Below are 23441 nucleotides of genomic sequence, written 5' to 3'. Positions count from 1 at the left end.
ACATTGTATAATAATATTAAAACGTGTAAAATCAAGCGATTTTCCTCGTCTAGCGCCGCATGTGCATGTCTATAGATACTTTCACTATGGCACAGCGTTCCATTTTCTCTTCTCTCTTTCTCTCTTCCGAAGCTCGAACAACTCAGCGAGCCATTAAGCAGAAGCTGTATAGGTAGGTAGGCTTTTGGATCTTGCTCGGCTCAAGAGAGAGAGAGAGAGAGAGAGAGAGAGAGAGAGAGAGAGAGAGAGAGAGAGAGATTCGCCTCTTCGATATAATGTATATAGGGACTGTGCATGTACACACACACACACAAAAGGGATTCGGCGCAAAAAAGTTTATGTATGCTAAGAGGACGCCTATATATTACGAGCTGATAGGGAGTCCTCTCACCGTGTTATATATATAGAGAAGAGATAGGCTTATGTGTAACTCATCGCGAGCTCGTTCTTTCTCTCGAAGATTAGCTACATACATGCACGTGCGGGCTCTTTTAAATACACGCGACAGAGAGTCGAGAGTACACGGGGATGCACTACTATACACGGATTTTTTCAGTATTATATATTATAGAAAGTTCGAACGCGCGATGATCCGCGAGTCGAGCTTTTTTTATTTTCCACTCGAGTTAGAAAGGTCCGCGCTTTCGACGCGATGTATCGCGCGCACAAACGACAGGATATATGCGGGGGGAAGGTGTAAATTCGTCGCGAGCCTCCGTTTTAAGCTTATACGGTATAACACGCGTATGTGCTTTATATAGGCGTTACTACACGCGGATATAACATATAATACCAAAGCACACACAGACGTGTAGTGTAGCAGCAGTAGCAGTAGCAACCCTTGTACATCCGGAGCAGCTCATCGGACGATAAATATATATGCTGCTGCTGCTGCACATATCTATATAAAGCCGGAGCAAACAGGATGACGCACACGTATACAGGTACGCAGCGAGAGACACGAGGCATTAACCCAAAATTCCAGATCTCTGCGCTCGTTCGCCTGTGTGTTGTGTCGTGCCCCATGTTACGTATGCATACATCGATGCGCACCAGCTGAAATTGCCGAGTCTCGTGTTGTTGTAGGTATATATCCTATATCTCTCTCTACTGCTGCTGCTGTGCACATTTGCCTTATAACAACGTCAACTAGGCCAAATACTGCATCTCGTCTATGTGTGTGTGTGTACGGATGTGTATTATCCGAAACGAGCGCGCGCCTCGCTACATGGAGCAGAGGAGAGGATCTCGCGCGCGGATAAGGACGCGCCTAAATATTGGCTCGTCGTCGCGAGAGCGTCTACTATATCGCTGTGTGTTTTCTTCCTTGAATTCCTCTCTCTCTCCTCTCTTTCCCCCTTCATACATATATGTGCCATCAACGCGAGCGCGGGCTTTTAACGAATATTTACGTCTAGTCTGGAGCTGTAGTGTATATATACGTGTTGCATCGTGCACACTTTATCACCTTTATACACCGTTTTCGCGTGTATACATGTGTTATATACGTTCGCGTTGGTGCTTATATAGATATATAGTCACGAATTTTCTCTCTCTTTCTCCTCCCTTTCTATATACTTACACACACGTATACCGTGAAAGTTTATCCCGAGCTTTTTACGTTTATAAAATATTCGTATATATACCCATTATGTGCTGAGCTGCGAGCTCGTCGATCGATTCGTCCTTTCACATTTCCTTTCTAATTGAAAATTGAAATGCAAAAAGTCCTCCTCCTCTTCCTCGTCGAGTGAGCTTGTGCCTCAGACTGCATATCGCGTGTGTATAACGTACGCTATATAAAACAGCTCTTGATATTAATAACCCTTTTCCGTAAGTGCATGTGACCCACTAAGTTTTCTCAATTTTCGAATATGTTTACGCGAGTCGCTACCGCTGCTGATGCTCTCTGCACCTACATCGTATGTAGTATAACGCGAGTCTGTCTGCGCGCGGGTCGTTGCAGAGGAGATGCACCAGCAGAGATAAGAAATTTGATCTCCTTCCTCTCTTCGCTCTCGTGCTTATGTACCCCCTCGCGCTTTAAGTAGTGTGCATATCAGATTCCAGCATCCATATATATACGCACACGCACGTACACATATACGTACACAAGCCAAGAAGCTGACGCGCGCAAATGTACTTAGACTTTTTATATACTCGAGCTCTCGAGGCTCTCGACGGATATATCTCGACTCTGAAAAAAAGGGGGCTGCTATTTGCGGGATATATCCGCGACTCGAATGAGTACTGCGCCGCATCGCGAACGTTTATACGTAGTAGTAGACGCGATGACGTTTTGGTATATTATAACGCATTGTATACACGCATAAAACAGACAACGACGGCGAATTCGCTGCAGTTTATATAATACGCACGAAAAATGCAAAATGAAAAGGCCCCTTATACTTGCAGTAAATACAAGCGGCGGTAGCGGGAAAATCTCTTTTTATTTCTCCCCCTGTATAGAAAATCTCTCTCGTATACGCGGATTATACATAAGGTCTCGGGGCCTTTTCCTCGTGTACACCTACTTTTTTCTTTCTTTCTTTCTTTCTTCCCTTTTCTCTCTCGTTCTCCGCATCTCTTCCGCTCGCTTTATACAGTATATATACACACCGTGCCGAGAGCCTGTGTATACGTATATTCGTGGGCACATGCTTTTCTGCTGTTGCTGCTGCTGCTGCTGCTGCAGTGGGAGAGAGCATTCACCTTCGTATTCCCGTTACATAGAAACGTACATATATAAGTATACTCAGGCTCTCGCGTTCGAAAGATGCACGAGCGTAATATATAAATACTTTGTCGAGAGAGAGAGAGAGAGAGAATATAATATATGCATGCAACACAGTGACTGCTGCTGCTGGCTGCTGTTTGCAGAACGAGAATTTCCACGAATTTTCCATTCGCCCGCATTTAAAGGGTAATTATCTCTCTCTAACTCTCGCGGATTTTAACGAGCGAACAATGGCGCAGCAGCGAGAGCCGCGCGTCCAAGTCGCCCGAAACAATCGCCGCCGCCGTCGATGCATTTTCCTACTATTATATATTATATACTCAAGGAGGCACTTGGCGCCCAGTCGATATATTTAGTGACAGCTAAAGAGAAAGAGAGAGAGAGAGAAGATCTGCAGCAGGAACAAAGAGTGCAAGTGTGTGCCGCTTTGGAGCAAGATTGATCTTTCGCACCTCGGTTCTCTTTCTTCTGCTTCTTCTTCTCTCCTTTATCTGCACAAAATTTCGTGCGCCTGTATACATTATAATATCGAATGAAAAGTTGCGCAAGGCCATTTCAACTAGAGGCAAAACAATAGATGATATTATATTAAAGCACGTCTCTGTGTGTCTGTGTGTGTGTGTATACTCGTCATTAGCATGCGGCGCGTTATAAAATAACACGTGCCGCGACGCGAAGTTGCCAAGAAACAAAAGGTGTTGCACCGCGGGTATAATATATAAAAGTAGCGAATCTCGGCGTGTAGTATGCAGCTTTAATATACATTCATGAGCGAGCAAAATATGTCCGTGTCCGTGTGTATGTGTGTGGCTTATAATCGTTGCGTAATACCGCAAAAAAGCCCACGGCCTATGGCGAAAAAACAACAACAAGAACAACAAATATTGTCCGTACATGTGCATTATAATATATACCTCGAGCTGCTGCTGCTGCTGCTGCTGCACAGCCATGCGCGGATGAAAACTTTCTTATATATGCACAAACACACTGTGCTGCACACAACAAGCAGCAGCTCGAGGTATATAGCACGCGGAAGTTAATTAATGTGCAGAGCAGTTCTCTTGTTACAAGCAGACTATATTTTCGCCTTTGCTGCAGCGCACAACACGTTATAATGCACACACACATACACATAGACATATAGACGCGATGAGTTATTTATCAACGCGAGAAAAGAGAGAGAGAGAGGAGAAATCGAATGTATCGCCTATGAAATGCACACAATCGCGGCGGATTTGCAACGAGCCGTCACGAAAGTGTTTTCTTTGCCGCGCGTCGAGATCGCGTGACTAATACTGCAGATACTTTTTTGGGGGAGTCGCAAATTTTTTTTTTCACTCCAAAGGATAAAACACCGATTGGTGCTGATAATGATATTTGCGTTATATTCCAATGAATTTTCTCATTATTTTTTTTCGTTCAATTACACACGAGCCGTGATTTATGTGTCTCGGAGTTTACAGTTCACCTCTCTTTCTCTCGATTCACCCAATTATATCGGATCGTCGTTTTTTTTCTCTCTTCTTTTTCATACGTACGGGCATATACTGGAGCCGTGTTTAGGGAAGTATGAGCTATTTAATTGGCCATCCCGACGATGCACACATAATTAGTCGATTAATTAAATAACGTTGAGCGTATTTATAGGTGCGTGCATTGCTGCGTTTATACGTATAACACATAAACGTGTATATTATAGGTGCACACGTGTATGTGCATTATACGTATGTATTTGTAGGAAATAAAATTGCATAACTACTCCCTCTCGATGCAACACACACACACACACAGTCACACGCGGCCGTGGCAATGAACCTGACTCACTTGCTGCTGCAGTCAGCGCCTGAAAAGAATGTGCGTGTACGCGAGTAAAGACTTTTTCTCACGTGCTGCTCGCGAGGCAGCTCAGAGAGAGCTTGATTATGATACTATACTACGTCTACTACTACTCGTAAGGCTCGAGCGCGTCGATGTACGAAAAATATGTATATGTAATGTACGTCGGATGCCTCTACGTTTTTCGTCGTTTATAATATGTGTACTATGTAATGCACACATTCCCGAAGAATTGATGAATGACTGCGCAGTGTGGCAGAGATATGTGCACAGCTCGCGAATTTTGATTAATGAAAATGTGCCCCCCCCCCCCCCNAGTGCCCCCCCCCCCCCCCCTAATTGATGAGTCAATTATTTGATTGATTAGATGTGCGGCAACGGCAGTTATAGTATTACTGCAGTGTATGTATACAGCTTGGCATTTATAATAGTGACATCGACTATTGACTCGCTCGAGCAAATGGATAGTAGTAGTGTATGTAAAGGGAAATTCAGTTGTCTGCAATTTCCTGCTCGCGTGGTAAATTATGTTGACGAGTTCGACGTTTTTATGTTATAGCGAGCGAACGAGGATTCGATTTTCTATTATTACGCGTGTGCGTATAGCTAACTTTGTTTGCTAATTATACATTTGCAAGTGCGAAGATCAACAATTATCATGATTTTTCAGCTCTTATGTGTATAAGCTTATCCATTTTTGAGCGAAATATAATGATCTTTCATCCGCAAAGCGCGAGAAAATTAACATACAAGTTCGTTATGGCTTATGAATTTTAAACCAGCGGCAGCGGCCAGCAAAGCTGTTCCGTGCCGCAACGCGGAAAAAGAAAAACTTTTGTTTGCGCGTCTCCCGACGGCCAGCGCCGCCGCCGACTGGCCACCACCGTATGGTCAATTTTACACACGCGGCATACATATATACGTTGTACACACGAAATACCATAGCTCATCCAACATTCATGTGTGTGTATTAAGAGTCGTTGCTAGCGAAGTCAGCAAAGCTCGAGGTGGAAGTTTGCGTGCATTATACATATGGTACAAACGCACAAGAGCGGCGTAAAGTGCGGAATATATGGATGTGTACGCCCGTCTATTTCGCGAAAGAAAAATAACGCACGAAGCTCCGAACGCCAAGTGCACTCGGGCGCGGAGAGAGAGATTCTAGTATATACGCGTGCACACGGCTGCGGCTAGGTATGTAATAAATGGGAAACTCGTTAATAGTATCTCAGCCGTAGGTCTGTGTAATTGTTCGAGAAGATGTGCTTCGGTTCTGCATTCGTGCGTCAATTTGCTATATTTTGTATGCAAAGATTTTAAATGCAGTAGTATTCCTGGTAGATGTGGTCAAAATGAATAATAATCGAAAAATGATCGTTTGAAAATTTTTTAAATACATTAACATTCATTGGCACTTTTTTGATGATTTTTCTGGTGAAATTTAGGTAAGAATGTTTAGAACATTTTAAATGATCTAAAATAGTGATAACTTAACTGTTCATATGTAGACCAGTATTCATAACTTTAAATGCGATTATACAACTTTGAGTCAAAGCAGGGTTATGAAATATTTGATCGTCTTTTTTTTGTTATTTCGTGGCCAAAAAATTTTGGACATTTCTAATAGCGAGTACTTACAACGATAATTTATTATCGACAGTATATTATTTATAGTTGTCATTGAGCTTCAAATTTGTCCAATTCGGCGAGTCAAAAAAAAACGTTCCCAGAAATGCGCATTCACATATATACGGACAAATATAATATAATACTCGCGCCTCAATACGGGGAAAATTTAATTAAAATTTATTTATGCATACATTCGGTAGAATTCGCCCATACGTTTGCTCCATACATACGCGACTGCGCATTTGTATCTACATATACGCACGCGAATCAACGCACGAGCGAACATTTTACACATCAGGCCATAGAATCGCTCGGTGGCCATACGTAATAATAATATGGCATATTATATGTATACACAGACACACACGACACGTTGATATTTGCGTAGAAATCGCAGTGTATATACGCACATGCGCGCTCGCAATCATTAGCTTAATTATGAAAATTGCCCTTCGGCGCAACATTTTCACTTTAATTAACATTAATTACCATGCACCTCCTCATCCTTTGACGGGGAGTGGGAGGAGGGAGACACCATATAGAGCCATAAGCGCGCCACATTATGATCGCTTGTTCTATACGACTTTTTTGTTGTTGTTTTCGTTGCGTGTATTTATCGTCTGCGGTCGCTGCAAGGCCGAACACAATTTTTGGACGACGAATTGCGGAAAACGCAGCAGCATGTGGATGACTTTCTGTCCGAATGTGTACTATATACACAAAAAGCGCGTGGAATTTCCCTCGCGTCGACGCGCGGTGTATCGGCAAACAATTTTTTTTCTCCTTCCGCTGCAGCGTTTAATTGTTTTATGCCGTACCGTATGGATATCATTCGGTGCCTTCGCAAGCACACACACGCACATACGCTTTGTATTTTGATTGACGCTTTTATTGTATATATACCTCTCCTCTCGTCGTATATACTCTCGGATCGACGTGCGTCCGTCGGCGTTTATTGTTTGCCTTGCAGCCGACGCGCTGTCTGTTACCGTGATTTTACGCGTGTGCATTAGGATTTATTTTGTTCCTCTCTTTTTTTTCGAAAAAAAAAAAAATTTTATTTTGTTCTGACGGCTTACGCGTACAGCTCTCTGCTCGTGTACGTATAATACAGAAAATCCTCGTTGAATTTCCCAAAGGACGAAAAAAAATAATCAATAGTCTCGCGTCGTTAAATATTCCTTCGATGTCTTCATCTCGGGACGTGTTACGGCTGACTTTTTAATAGTATAACCAGTTCACCCGTCGATTAAAATCATCTCGTTTCGTTCGAAAAGTTTTCTTTTTTTATCCGCGTGCCCTGTCATCGAGCTTTTATCGTTTTGTCTCTGGCTCATCTTCTTTCTGCCACTTGGCCAAAGTTGCACGAATCCGATCGAATCGTGTACTGGGACAAAGAAATCAGTCAACGTCGGATCGTTAAAAAAAATCGGGAAACCATGTAAAAAAAAGAAGACCGTGCTTAGACTTATATAGTTATTTTGACTTTGTCACTTGCAGATTCGTAGATAAAGGTACTAGCCATCTAGTGGTGAAAACTTAGAGTAATATTATCATATTCAAAGCGAATTCGTCAAGCATTTTTTGAGTCAATTGAATTACTGTTCTAGTCATTCAAACATAATTAATGATAAGCATTCCTACTAGGGGCGATATAAACCTCCAATAATGTAATGTAATAATTTAAGCCACTAATATAATTTTCATTCACGATTTCTAATTATGATTTTTTTCGTGTGTTTCAGGTAAGAGTCAAGAGCCATGACATTGCACACTTTGTCGATATACTAATTACCGCCGTATACACGAGCGTAAGTCACACCGGCTTCCATTCTTTTTTATCATCATCTTCTGCACATTCGTATAGCAGCGTCTAAAAAAAAAAAGAATAAGCACAAAAGTTGTACATTCATATAAATGCGCGCGCGGGGGCTTGGAAAAAGCGTAAGTTTCATAATAGTGACATACGAGTCCTGCAAAATCAGCCGTAAATCTTGTCCGCGCACTCGTGCATGTGTGCATGTGCACGACCGGGCATCATCTCTTAGACTAACAAAACGGGTCGCTGGAGCTATATCTCTCTTTTTTCTCTAAAAAAAAGGAAAAAAGCAGAAAAAGAAAAACTCTCGAAAGAGAAATTACTCTCATCTTTCTAGGCGTGCATTTCTCTCGCTGCTGCAAAGTTTCTTGTCTGATTTGTGGGCGTCTCTCAGTTTCTCTCTCTCTCTCTCACTCTTATTCGCTCAACATATCTAAATGCGCGTCGTCTCGGCGTATTTCCGCGTTGCGCAACGCACCTGCAGGAGAGTTTCGATCTTTTACATGCTCGCGCGCACACACACATACACTGCATATGAGCAATGCATATAAACGCCATAGAAAAAAACCCTTCGCTCTCGAGCTCCGAGCTCTGGTGCGCTGTGAAGGGAAGGGGGGGTAAACATTTTTTCAAACTTTCGACGAAAACTTTCAGTTCTGCTGTCTACGAGCTCGCCTATATATAATGCAGCTTTTACTTTTGATTTTAGTGCCTCGTTTCGCTTTTGTACATATATATGCCGTGCATGATACAGCGGCACGAGACGATCGCGTCGATTCGATTTTTTCTCTCTCTCTCTCTCTCTCCTCTCTTCATTCAACACAAAGCGCAAAACGATGAATCGCTGATGCTGCTGCTGCCTCTAGACGGGTGGAATTTCATAATGCAGCAAGTACAACAACAAATCGTACGGTTAATACGGCTGATTATATTCCGTCTTGTGTGTGTATGTGCGTCGTTTGATTGCAGCTAGCTCACTTTCACGCCGAGCTCTGCAGTCTATGCACAAAAGCGCGCAAATCGCGGCTCGTTAAATTCATAACTCGACGCGCGATACTACAAGCGCAGGTACCATATATTATCGAACGCGACGAATAGCAGTAGTAGCTGTAGTAGTAGTAGTAGGCGGCATAATTACGCGCGACCCTCGAGATCCTTTCGGGTGAAATCGTTTATATACCTCCGATATCAGAGGAGAGAGAGACTTTTCAATCGACGTGCGTGCGTACATACGTATACGATAATCAATTTTCGCGCGTCGGTGTACGTATACAGTAAAATCTAAAAATATATAGCACACGGTTCGCATAATGCATGTATAAAATATTTTAATTACAATAGCTCGACGACGGCGGCGGCGACCGATGCTTTCAGGGGGTAAAAGTTTCGCGAGAGAGAAATCCCGTTGTCGAGCTCGTTGCTGCTGCTACGCTTGATTTACGATATGTATACGTCGCTTATTCCTTGTGTTCTTCTTCCTCAATCGCGTGTATGTGTGTGTATCACAAAATAACATCTTCTTCGTCGGCGTACAACCTTCTTACTCTTGCCATACAAAATGCAAAACTTTCTGCTTTCGCTTTTCGCGACGACGATCGGTCCCGTATCCGAAAGCGCATACAAGCGAGGCATCGAACATCGTCGAATAGTTTTATCCATACTTGTCTTCGAACTTTTGAATATAAGTATATATGCCGCTACCATGTTATATCGATCGATGGTTCGTTGTTGTTTTTTTTTTGGCCGCGAGCTCCCGATTTTCACTCGCGCAAAGCCCATCACATATTCTAACGTTCGTTCGTGCGTACACAGGGCTCGAACTGGAAGTAAAATTATCCTATCGTTTACTTTTATCGCGCGCATCGCCCCGAAACTAGCCCCTCCGTCTATGCCCTGGAAAATTAATCCTTTGCGATCGCGCGCCAGAGCGAGCGAAGCTACACATAACATATAACGTATAACATGTACGCATACGCGGGATTACAAGTATATTTAAAGCGGCGGCAGCGGTGGCCTTCGCATCTCCTAAAGGTTCGAATATTATCATATCAGCTAGTTGGGAGCGAAATTTCCATAATTCTGTTTACACATACCTATGCACGCGAGAGAGCTAGCAGTTATTAATTATGTATACACGTATGCACGCGCGTTCGAAAATGTATTTATCCAGCGCCGCCCACGATTCGCTTTACAAGTTAAATACAAATTTTTTCGAAACTATACTCTTCATTTTTCGAAATGATTACAGGTACTTTCGGGTAAGCGATCGATAAAAGTCCACGTGCCTCGAGCTTTTAAATACTTAAATATATACGCCACGGAAAATGTGTCCTCGCGTATTACAAGCCGCGAGTTATACTCGGGAGCCTCGATTTTATAATTTTTTTCGAAACAGAGAGCGAAAAACCTTTTATCACGGTCCATCGCTGCAACGAGCTGTAAATTAACCCCGTCGTTGCCTTTTTTTTCTCCTTCTTCTTCTTCGAGCTTTTCTCGTTACATGTTCTCGGCGCACTGCAGCCCAGCTCTTTGTTGCGTGATGGAAGTGATTCTCGCTCGCTGGTGCGCTGCACTTTGTGCTCCAACGCGCGTATGGAATTTTCCCCCCTTTTCTTTCGATCTCCATGCCTGCTCTGTGGCGAAGCACAAAAATTTTCTTATTTTTTTTTTTTCATTTTATCCACGTACTTTTCAACACAAAGTAATCTTGGCAGAAAAAAAGTAGAGTTACTATGTATCCCCGCTATAGCGCGTTAACATCGCAGGGCTTAATTGAAGCATTTAGACGATGTGTTTTACGTAATTTTACGTGCCAAGCTCTCGCGCAAATGTAAAAGCTGCCATATAGTATGGTAGTAGTGTGCGCATAGAGAGGCAGGCTTGGCTCTCTCGTATAATGTATAACGCAAGGCAAGTGTTACCCAAAACTCATTGCCATAAATAAATTTATATATGTAACAGCCGTAAAAGCCTACCCGCGCGGCTCTTAATGAATCTCTCTCGCGCTGGATATATAATATTTCTCTCTATTCCTATGCACGCGAGTCTATGGTATATATCGTGTTTTAAATCAACGATAAAATCTCTCTCTCTCTAAAATTTTTACCAAATCAGACGTACGTACGTACGTATATAAGTGTCTAAGCGAGTCACGGCGTCTGCATTAGTGTATATGTGTGTTTTATTCCACAGCTCGCTCGAGACATCTTAATGAGCGAGTCGTTTCGCGAGAGAGAGACATTTTTCGCAAACAATCGACACATTCATTTTTACTCCCCTCTCGGCGGCTCAGCGCCACGGTGCCATTCAACTTTCACTCGAGTAGTTTTGCACTCGTATACACGTATAATACATAATCGATTAGATTCTTTCTGCCTCGCCGTTCGACTTTTATTTTTCTTTCGATATATGTATGTATGTGAGCTCGTTGAAACGCATATAATACACCACTCGGCTACGTATCGATTGCAAAATTACGTCGTCCGACAGTCGCGGATGAAATTGCGGGCAAATTTTCAATATTCACGATCGTGTATCGCTATCTACTACAATACTCCCCCGCCTCCACCCCCCGAGAGAGATGTGCATTTTCAACCGCGTGAACGTTATTTTCTTCCACGTATATATGTAGCTCACGCACTCGGCGGGCATCGTATGGCACAACATATGTATTTATGGGTCAGATGCTCCACTGGGTGCATCGTATATACATAACATGTAAGCAAACAACAACTTGCTCTACGCGTCCAACGAATTTCTGACCCTGTTTTTCCTTTCTCTCTCGGCCCGATTCTTCATCTGCGCATTGATACTTCAACGATATTATCCTCGCTTTGTGCCAGTTTGAAATTGCCATTGAAACGTGCACAAAACAATATAAACGTCGATGAAAATATGTATACAATTCTCGGGTCTCTCGGGTCAACGAACCTTCTGCCCCCGCCGTGGGATTGATGCAAGCTGCTGCTGCTTTTTTTTATTCTTTCCACGCTTATATTCATTGGGATATCGTAACGAACGTAATGGAAAGAGGGTGTATCGATTTTGCGTAAAACCATTTTGTGCAGTGCGAAACAAAACGTACATATATCTCGCGTTGCGGGTTTTATATCTTCTACAGAAGATGCACTCGACGCGCAAATTTTTTCCAATGCGCAGCGATAGTAGTTTATTCAAACTCGACGCAGGTAGAGTAGGTAGATTGCACGCCGAGCGGAAATCTTGTATTTATTCCGGATCCGATAAGAAAGAGAAGGTGGGGGGGCGAATAAAAATTCCCGACCGTGAAGAGAAAAAAAACGCCTGACTCTATATTGGGCAAAACTACTGAGAGCGGCTATTTCTGTGGGTCGCGCGCGCCGCGCACCACTGACTATCCACTGCAGCGGGTTTAACCCGCGCGCAGTCCAAAAATCCACAAGAAAGAGAGAGAGAGATTACTCCATCAAAAGTGTTTACTTGTTTGCTTTTGCGCTTACGTAGAGAGACCATCCTCTATCTCCGCTGCCTGCATAAGAAACTTTAATGAAAAAAAAAAAAAAAAAAAACAAAGAGGAAGAAAAAAATTATGCGATCGTTTCGGAATCCGCGAGTTGGCGCGGCATACGTGTTGTTTTCAAAGTTTCCTACTTCATTTTTTTTTCTTCGCTTCCTTCGCCCAGCCAGCAGCTCTACTTGGAAATAAAAACGTTCAGCTCCCCGCGCGCAGTTTCGTGCTCGACGCAATAATAATGCACTACTGCTACTACTACTCGCGTAAATATAACTGCACGATTCTCTCCCCCGCCTACGCGCCCTAAAGTTTCCTAATAATAAATAACTAGAGCGGTTAATTTTCATTTCACGCGCGTTTGTGTGTTGTTAAGCTCGCAAAAATCTTTTTTATAAAGCCCGAGCTCCTGTCGATATATATGTTCTCGTACAATATATAGAATATGTATAAAATGCTCGGCACTCTCTATACCAGCAACGGTGTCGGTGGCTCGTTAGTGGAGCTTCTTTAATGGTACTTTTTTTATGTGTGTGTGTGTGTATTTATACACTTACAATCAATTTTCACTTTTTCTCGTTTCAATGGTCATTTATTTTTTTCTCTATGCTAGTACTATACGCCGTATTACTAACCTGAATTTTCGATATCGAAATCATCGTTACGTTTTTATCGGCGCAACTGTAATAACACACACGTGTGTTGTACTCATCTTTTTCCATGACGCGCATATAAAATTGTAACTAACTGGAGGCGCGCGCGCGAAAACTAATTACGGGCAAAGCGCGCGCAACTTTCTCTTCTATATATACGTGTATGTATACAGTTTTATTGGTCCTTTAATCTCACTTCTGCTTGTATACTTGTGTGTATATATACGTTGTGCGCAGGTGTATTAGTATAAGGAAAACATAGCCTCGGCTCGAGAGAGCTCTAGCCAACTATGTGTGTGTGTGTGTGTATCTTTAAGCATATAAACAAACCGCTGATTGCACATTCGCCGCTGGCGTACGTACGTACATATAGCATACGCTCCTGCTGCTGCTTCATCATCATGGTTTATGCAAGAGACGTAAGCTCTGCTACGAGCTTAGAGAGAGAGAGAGAGATACTTGCGGACTCTTTGGCGCGCGAGAAGCTGCTGCTACAGTCACCGCGCGTGTCTGCGATGTAGCTCTCTTTCTTTCCAAGAGAGATGTAGGATTACAGCAGCAGCAGCGGCGCGCGATTTTTCCCTCATTTATTTTGATTATCTTGAAAAACGTAAAAAGCTTACAACGCGCTGTGTGTGCGAGCTTTATTTTCTTCTTTACTCTTCTCCACTGCTAGATCGGTCAACGTAATATTCGATTTCATCGTATTCAGTTGTCGTATCTTTCGTCTGCATCTCTTTGCGCTTGTGGTTTTTTTTTGCCCGTTTCATTGGCTTTGACGAACGATAAGTTGTTTTTTTTTTAATAATTTTTTTTTCTGTTTTTTGATTTTATAGGAGAGTCATACGAAATGACTGTGGCGACGACGAATATACTTTATCTTAAATTGAAAGCACCAAGTAAGTAGCCCGCACACCAGCGAGATGTTTACCACCTTCTTCTTTTTTTGTTATTAATATTTTTTATTTATTACTTTGATGATGTACCATATATCTCCAATTCAATCGCGACTGTACACTCGAATACTTTTCAATGGATAAAATTTTGAAAAGTGACGATTTCTCTCTCCCCGAAAGATTAGTAGAAACTTATAACTTTTATATCTTTCCATTTTTTTGTACTTCGCGTGGCCTCGGAAATTCTAATAATGAAAAACCTTCTTCTCGCTGCTGCTCTCCATTCATCGCGCTCGCGCGGCGCAGCGGCAGTTTGCAATTCAATTCCGCAAAAAGCCATCGTTATATCCGCAGCGCGGCCGCATGTAAAACCTTTATCAATTTTCCGAGCCGCAAACGCGTACGTGTATAGAAGGGATGAGCGTATAGCGGCGCACACACACATATACCCATTCCTTTATATATGTGATTCGTTGGTGTATGCGTTTGTGTACATTAAAGGAAAAATTCGCTCGGCAGCGCGGCTACGAAAAATAGCAAAATACACATCGTCGTCGACGTCCCTCGGAACCACTGCACACAGACGACCGGGCTCGTATTCTCGTTCGAATTCTCTCTGCTGCTGCGCGCAACATCGAATATGCATTAAAATGAATACGGACCACGCATAGATATCGTTTATAGCGTGGCCGTGGCGGGGGTGGAGTGGCAAGGGGGTAGAGGGGTAGTTTAATGTACGCATGCACGGGACGTGGCGGTGGTGGTGGTGGTCATGCATGTATACAGTTCAATTAATCATTTTCTCCCTGACACAACGTCGCTGTGTTCTGTTCGTCGCGTGCATGCCCCGACGATTTTTCAATTTATATTTCAAATAGCTATATACGCGCGTAGAGAATATATTCCGTCATTCGAAGTAACCAAATTTTAATCGATAGTTTCAACCGAAGGCAAGCTCATGAATTCGTGTGGACTTTGTATTTTTATCCGCAGTTCAGGAAAAGTTTTTTTCCGCTCTGCCTTGTTCCGGAAAATTGATGCATTTCGGGGTCGGTATGTATTATGCATTCGGAGCTCTACTTATATATATCGGTGAAATTGTAACGCGCCGCAGCTTTTAAGCTCCCAAGGACTAATTCAAAAGCTTAAATATCCCGAGCGTGTTCATGGCGAACATTTAATGCCTCGCTACACACTGCACACACTTACAGCTACTACGATCGCTTCCGTCGTACAGAGAGAAAGAGAGAGAGAGAGAGATGCAGATATATATATATCGCGGAAATTGCTCCGCTGCTTCTCTTACACTATATATGGGCTATTCCACAACAGGTGTTGCAGGCCCAAAAAATGAAGTTGAAAGTAACCATTTACTCTTCAAGAACACAATGAAAAATGAAAATCCTGAAGGGCACAGCCCCCTAGGTCCAACCCTTATGGATCTACAGGGGCTCAAAGTTGGATTTTCATGGTATGAGGATATTCTGCTTCTTACTCTGCTTTTCTGGGGGACATAAGAAAAAATTTTTAAACCATGTTTTTTCATGTAAAATTTGATGTAGAATTCAAATCTGTACTCAGATGAGACATTAATAACCTCAAAACCCCTTGAAATAGAAAGTATGGTGTAATAGGACATAAATGTCAAAAAAAAATATGTTCGTATACCTCAAATCAGCCCATATTGTAATATGTTCATCGATACACCAAAATACAACTTCTGATAAAGTTTGGTAACTGAGTCTCCATTACAGATCATTATGTAGCTTTTGAAAGCCCAAAAAACATGGTTTTTTCCTCATTTTCCATGTTTTTTGCCTCTTCGCTAGCTACCAAATTGTCTGTAATGGAGACTCAGTTACCAAACTTTATCAGAAGTTGTATTTTGGTGTATCGATGAACATATTACAATATGGGCTGATTTGAGGTATACGAACATATTTTTTTTTTGACATTTATGTCCTATTACACCATACTTTCTATTTCAAGGGGTTTTGAGGTTATTAATGTCTCATCTGAGTACAGATTTGAATTCTACATCAAATTTTACATGAAAAAACATGGTTTAAAAATTTTTTCTTATGTCCCCCCAGAAAAGCAGAGTAAAAAGCAGAATATCCTCATACCATGAAAATCCAACTTTGAGCCCCTGTAGATCCATAAGGGTTGGACCTAGGGGGCTGTGCCCTTCAGGATTTTCATTTTTCATTGTGTTCTTGAAGAGTAAATGGTTACTTTCAACTTCATTTTTTGGGCTTGCAACACCTGTTGTGGAATAGCCCATATACTCATGTACACGTGCAAGATGTCGTGTAATTAACACTCGCAGGCGTTCGTTCGTAAGCGCGCAGTTACGTAATCAGTTTGAAAATTCTATTTTCGGTATATAGCATATAGAGTCGAAGCTAGAGCTTGGTCGTTTTCTGCTGCTGCGCGCAACGAGGCGGTAGCGGGGCTGCAACGATTAAAAAAAGAAAGAAAGAATGAAAAGAACGATAAAAAAAAGAAAGAAGGGAAAGAAAAACAAACTCTACGCGGGAGCTGCAGCTACGCTTCTTTACCTATTCCTATATGTATACGCTATATATGCAAAAGCTTTGAAAGCTCGCGCAGGAATATATATACGCGGTACGTTTGAAACGCGAAAGGCTGTGCTGTGCGCACACACACGCGCGTAGTAGACGTTCGCATCGAGGCAATAACGAGCCCGATCGAGCAGCTGAGTTTATATCAAATATACCTATATACGTATTTGTACAGAGGCTTTTGTTGCTACAGCCAGCAGCAGCAGCGGCAGTGGTAGTAGTACTTTGCATTGCGCTTGCGCCCCGAACGGAAGCACACACACAGACACGAGTTGGTCGTCGTCGTCGTCGTCGTCGTCGTAGCGCGCAGGTCTATACGCCGCTTGAGCTTGAGCTTGTGCATGTGCATGTGTAAAAGTGTGTATAAGGGAGAGCTTGTAGGCCCGCGAGCGTTATTATGACCTAGTTTCGAGAGGAGGGAGCGAAGACTGCCAAAGAGAGGATATGACGAGAGAGAGACTACTCGGTGCGCGGAGATATTATAATATATTTTGTGTAGGCGAATTTAGCTACCACCAGCAGCAGCACACCGAGTCGTAGTACGGATGCGAGAGTCGTCTACCGCTATATACTCTCTCTCTGTCGTCGCGCCCGTTATATCAAGACTTTTTTTTACTTCGTCTTCTTCTTCTTCCTCTTCAACTTTTTGATATTACACGCGCTGCTCTCGCACAGCTCGCTCGAGCTATTTCGTGAAATTTTTCAAATTTACCCTCGTCGAGAAGCTTTCTTGCAAAATTTTTTAAATAGATTTTTTTCGTCAAACGCGGCTTTGGTGAAGAAACTGCAGCAGCCTATTATATATCTTGCACCGCTGCGCGCGTTACGTCTCTCAACATCGACTGCTTTTGCAGCAGCAGCCGAGAGAGCCTTTGTATAGGTCCTTTTTCTTATCCAGCTCGCGGGCGAAATTACAAAACTTGTATTACGCGTATTACGGTCTCTGTCAACACGGACGGGTCATAAAAATGGCCTCGTAGAAATCATACGCGCTCTGACTTATATACCTATCTTTACGTTTCTTGTAGCGGGTTTCGGGTTTTCAAATGCCTCGCCCCCTAGCGGTGTGGCATGGAACTATTTGGCATTGAACCGACTCATATTTGTCTAGAGGCTAAGAGATATTTTTTATGTCTGTTTACATTACTTGTAACAATATATTATATCTATATCTCGGCTATCTCAAGGATTTTCCTGTTTTTTTTGTATTTAAATATTTTAGATACGAGCAATTCGTCGATGAAAAAGAAGCTCGTAAAAAAGATAAGAGTAAAGGTGTCCGTATCTCGATGCGTCACGTACACGGACTAAGGGTCGGGGGTTGGAGCAATGAATAAGAGCTCCTTGAGACTTTTCTAAACCACGACTTTTCAGAGAGAGAGAGAGATCAAGTATATATTTCAAGGACTCGAAACATCTGCCAGGTGTATCTGTCTGTGTGTGTACGCTGTGTGTTGTGCTTTACTCTTTGAGGAGATATATAGAGAAGCGCGCTTAAATCTTGAGTCGTTACGCTTTTACGTGTTTAAAATAACAACGTTTTTCTTTCGTACATAAGATGGACGCAGAAGGACGGGACAAGAACGCATTTTCCGCCGCTCTGGGCGACGTCAGAATGAAAAATAAAGAGATGTTGCTGTTGCTGCTGCAGCGGAGCAGAAGACGATTTTCAAAAGAAAAAGTGATTTGAGCTTTTTTTTCCCTCCTGCGTCGTCGCGGGCAAGAGAGCGATACTAGCTGCTCCTTGAAAAACGCGAACATTAATTATTCTCAACACTGGGGGTTTTTTTATATTTTTTTTTTAACGAAAGGGTATATCGTGCGTACATAAGCGACAAAGGGAGCGCCATCGAAGACAAGAGAGCGAGTGTATTTGCATTTCGTATATATAAAAGATAGGAGAATAAAACGCTGCACGAGTACATATACATTATAATGGAGTTGAATGTAAATTTGTATACGTATAAACTGCGAGCAAAAAAAAATACAGGAGCGAGAGGAAGGAAGGACGGAAGGAAGGATGAAAGAGAATTTTTAGCTCAAGTGCGTCATTAAAATTGTACGTACTGCAACAGGAGCAAAAGCAAATGCAGAGAGAAAAAAAAGAGAGAGGGAAGCTTTTATTTTCGCGCGCGTGCATGCAGTCAGTCGCGCCTTGCTTCAACACTTCGCCCGCTGGTGGGTAAATTTATATTTTTTCTCTCGTACTGCTGCTGCTGCTGATGCTGCTGCTGCTGCTGCTGCTCGGGATAAAAATTTTTCCCTCTGCAGAGACGACGCGCGCGATTCAAAGATAAATCGCTAAATTTACTAAACGAAAGCGGTGGCAACGGTGGCGGCGGCGCCTGGGAAGCAGCTCGGCGACGACTGCACCGTACGCCGCGAAGTAGAAAAAAATATGATGTGGCCAGACTGACATTACTTAACTTTACTCGACTTCTTTTTTTTTGTGCGGTGCGTTCACATGTGTGTACGCGCAGCTGAGTATACGCGTCGTGCGGAATGTGTAGCAGTGCACATACATATACAGCACTCGTATTAACGTTACGTAACGGATCGGTGCTTGTTTCTTCTTTCTTTCGCTTCTCTCCTGCCTTTTTTTTGTTGTTCCTGTTGCCTCTACGATCCGAGCGCGCCAAAGGACCCCGTTCATTTGTTGGAAAACGAGTATAGTGGTATATATTTCAGTCTCGAAGAAATCACATATTTACCGCGGCTAGCGACGACGACGAAGCGTGGGGAAAATGTCGAGCAGTATCTCTCTCTCTCTCTCTCTCGCTCTCGTTCTCGGTATTATACGCCACTCGTAGACTAACGATGACAATACATCTGTGCACAGCGAATATAACGAGAAACGACGAACAATCGATTGGACGGGATTATTATATTGAAATCCACTGGATCAAGACGACGACGACGACGACGACGACTGTGCAAGCGCGCGACTACTGGGGCAAATTTCTCGATAAATCGTCGCGGCGCGGCCGACGATATAGAGCGACATTTTTCAGCGGCAACAACCTGTCGTCGTCAGCTGGTTACAATTAGTCTTCCGCGCAGACGAGAGAGCAACAACAAAAAAAGCAAAGAAAAAAAAGCGCCGCCACGCAGCGCCGCAGGCGTGTTTACCCTATACGTAGTGCTGCTGCTACTGCTGTGCATTCTCTCTATATACTACGTATAAATGTGTATCAGAAAAAAAGACGAAGCGGGGAAATTGATGATGATACCTTTTCCTATATACTGTACATAGGCGTATAACGGCACGTTTGTGTGTGTGTGTATTTTCTCGAGCTTTTCAAGTTTCGCCGATCGAGTACGATGACTCGTAAAACGAAGTAAACGAGACAGTATATATCTACCTCATGTACACGAGTATTTTTGCGCTCCCAAAAAGTGTAATATCTCTCTATGAAAAATTCCTTTTCTATAATAAGGAACAAAAGTGCGTTACAAGTGGCCATTGTGTATCCAAAATGGCATATAATATCGAAGTCTAAAATAGGAGAACCGCGCAACGTATTAAAATGGATTACACACACGTATGTGTAACGATAGGCAGTGTGAGCGAGCACCACCAAAATCACAATAGGGCATTGTATTGGATGCTACAACAACAACAGCAGCAACGCACTGCACTCGTTGTTGCGCACGAAATTACGTAACGAAAACTACGGTTCTTCCCTCGGTACCTATCTCTCTGCCTATCCCTTTTTTTTCTTCGTGTTTCCCTCGCAGTACGTACGTATATGAATATTAAATTGAATATACGCACACGCACACACACACACATGCGAGCGAGCGAGCGCAGGAGTAATCAGCGGCAACATTTTTTTCTCGCGTCTCTATACGCACATGTACTGCACACGCTCGTTCCGTTGCTTTTTTTTGCGTTGCTGCTGCTGCTGCTGCTGCTGCTGCGCTCGTCTTTTCCTTTTTCGCCTCATCGACCGTTTTCCGCTTCCTTGCCAAGCATGCATGTGATCCTGCACGTCAGCTAGTATAGAAGCAGTTGCCCGCCAGCTAGAGAGCAACTGTTTCTACCTTTCTTACAACACATGCCAGCTGTTTATATAGATAGTAGTACCTTTTTCCTCCTGGAATTGGGTGGCTATGTAGCAGTTCCACCAAGGGACGAAATAATTAGAAGAAAATCGTGCACAGCTTTTTTTGCGAGCTTTCGAGGTCACGCCGCGCCACGAACCTTTTCTCTCTCTCTCTCTCTCTCTCTCTCTCTGTTCTTTTTTTTTTGATCTTCATATTGCTCATCAAAAGAAGCGAAAGATTCATATATATACATACGTAATGCTCGTGAACGAGCGAAAAAAAGAGGAGTCTCGATCCCACACCGCAAACTCGTCTTAATTAATTCAACGATTCTCTTTCTGTCCTCGTTAAGTCCTACACCTCTCTCCCTCTCGTCAGCGCGCGCGGCAACACAAAAAAGCCGCAAATCGCATAATACTCGCGCTCTGCAATCCCGGAGCAGCAGCAGAAAAAAAAGTATGTACAAAGAGAGACGAGGGAGAGAGACGCAATAATAATCGCATTTGCTGAAAAATTACTCATCAATTGCTCGAATCTTTTCTAACGGCGCGTATACACACACACAGAGCGCGCGCAACCCGTTATAAAACACACACGCGCGAGTCGCGTCTGATATGTGCTCGTGGATCGCAGTTGTATACGGAGAGAAGGAGAAAGAAAAAAGGGTTTGCGTGCCGTACGTTTGCTTTATACTATACCTATCGCAAAAAACGTCAGGAACAACGAGTGCGCCGCGTTATATAGCGCATGCACACGTGAAATTCGGAAGCTCGTTGCGCGTCGCGTTGTTGTTGTTTCGCAGCAAGCACACACGAGCGCGGCTGATGAGTTTGATTTACCGTTACGCGTTGCGCGGCGCAAATACACACATACACGCATACACACACACACGGGCGAGTATATATCGCTAATGAAGTCGCGAAGTGAATTTTCGGAATAAAAGAGATTCCTGGCGGGTTCTCTGTATATACCGCGGCATTACTGTACGCGTCTCGATTATATGTAAACGCGGCGCGCGACGCGTTAATACGTACACGAATGTACCTTTGGCTGTAAAGCTCGCTGGCAATTGGTTTGCATATTTCGAATTCATCAATTCCGAATCGTGCGTTTGAACACACACAGCAGTGGATAGTGGTAGGTGTGTAATATAAATGTAGATGTATGTACGCAGCGGTGGGCGGCTCTACTAGTCCGACGCGACGTCGACGACGACTGCTTATTTGCTGCGGGTGATCGATATTCATTAAATGGCCTGCACCCATCCGCGCTCGCATGATTGATGCAGTGATTACATTTATATAGAAATGATTTATTCATATGTACGTGTAGCTGCTGCTGCTGCTGCTTTACAAAAGTTCGGCTGCACACATGTGCAGTTGCATATAGCCCGCCACGTCATTGTTCGTTACGTTATTATTATTATTATATACTCGTGATTCCGATCGTATTTCTCCGATTTATAAAACTGTATGTATGCGCGCCTAAATGATTGATAATCGGGGGTACGCACGTAGTACATACGTACACGGCGTCGTGCTGCCGCTGCTGCTGCCGTCAGAATTTCGCCTATGCGCGAAAGAGCTTTATATACAATAATATATATCCGCACATGTATAATAATTTGCGCACCGCATTCAAATGTGAAAGCTCGGATAGTTAGCTACATAGAGAGGCCAGTTATGTATGCAGCCGAGCGAGGCGAGACGAATTATCCTCTCTTTCTCTCTCTGTATCTAGCTCCACGGCGCTAATGTACCTATCTATAATATTCATCGATATAAACAGCAGCAGGCAACAGCTACTGTATAGCTGGCAATGTGTTTGTGTGTTTATGTGCGAGAGTGCATACCTATCTCTCGCGATACTCGTCGTTAATAATTAAAGGGATTCAGCTGTGGTGGCGCCGGTGGTTACGTATTGAAACATGTGGATGCTGCCACTTTGAGCTATAGTATAACTCAATGTGTGTGCATGTGTGTGTGAATAGTAGTAGCAGTAAATTCAGCAGTGAAAAACGCCGGATAAACACGAAGCTTTTATTGATTTTCGCGCTTTCGATTAGTCTACTTGCTGCAGTAGTTACACTTTCCGCAGACGATTAAACGCAAGAGAGCCGTATGCATGTTTCTCTCACTCGCTTCTTGCCAAAGCCACGCGGAAAATTATTCGTAAAGGGAAAATTCTATTCGATCGCTTTGTACTCGGGGATGGTGCGAAGGTATTATCCGCTTTGATGTGGAGTACGAGGAAAATCGATCGCCTATTGTTATGGTGAGGGATTTTCTTCATTTTCCTGATGAGATAGCAAAGTAGTACGAACTCCAGGCATTTGTGCATAAATGAGATCCTTCCTAATGTACTGCGATGGTGGTGTAATGGTCAGCATAGTTGCCTTCCAAGCAGTTGATCCGGGTTCGATTCCCGGCCATCGCAGGTTTTTTTGCCTTTTGATACCAAAAGGCCAAAAACATTGGCAAGTAGCTTCCTCATACTTTTTTTTTAACTTGAAATTAATTTGGAAATATTAATATAATCATTTCTAATTTATTCACAAAACAGTTTCAACCATAAATTATTTTTGTTTGTGGAATTAATTGCCAACGCTCTTCTATTCTTTAATATATAATTTTTATCGAATTTTTTTCACGATGACGTAACAATTAAAGTAGTTCCCGAAAAAAAAAATAATTTTCATACCAGCGGCCTGAAAGTCACTACTTCTCTGCCACTGCTCAAAGCTGGAAGAG

The 23441-nt window shown here is 42.9% G+C and overlaps 1 protein-coding gene and 1 non-coding gene across 2 annotated transcripts in view; both read left to right on the top strand.

Annotated features, from left to right (window-relative positions):
- The window catches only part of LOC106648624 (ecdysone-induced protein 78C), a 106144-nt gene that overhangs the window by 65931 nt on the left and 16772 nt on the right, over positions 1 to 23441 (top strand). The window contains exon 3 of the mRNA XM_023460314.1: positions 14000 to 14062. Coding sequence (XP_023316082.1) covers positions 14000 to 14062 — 63 coding nt within the window. The remainder of the gene's footprint in view (positions 1 to 13999; positions 14063 to 23441) is intronic.
- Positions 23056 to 23127, top strand: Trnag-ucc. Its single transcript has one exon. It is a non-coding gene; the product is annotated as a tRNA-Gly (tRNA).

This window comes from Trichogramma pretiosum, unplaced genomic scaffold (assembly GCF_000599845.2).
Source record: "Trichogramma pretiosum strain Unisexual culture from Peru unplaced genomic scaffold, Tpre_2.0 scaffold77, whole genome shotgun sequence".
Classification (NCBI taxonomy): Eukaryota; Metazoa; Arthropoda; class Insecta; order Hymenoptera; family Trichogrammatidae; genus Trichogramma; species Trichogramma pretiosum.
The sequence above is the reverse complement of the archived record's forward strand: the minus strand, read 5'-3'. Positions and strand labels throughout refer to the sequence as shown.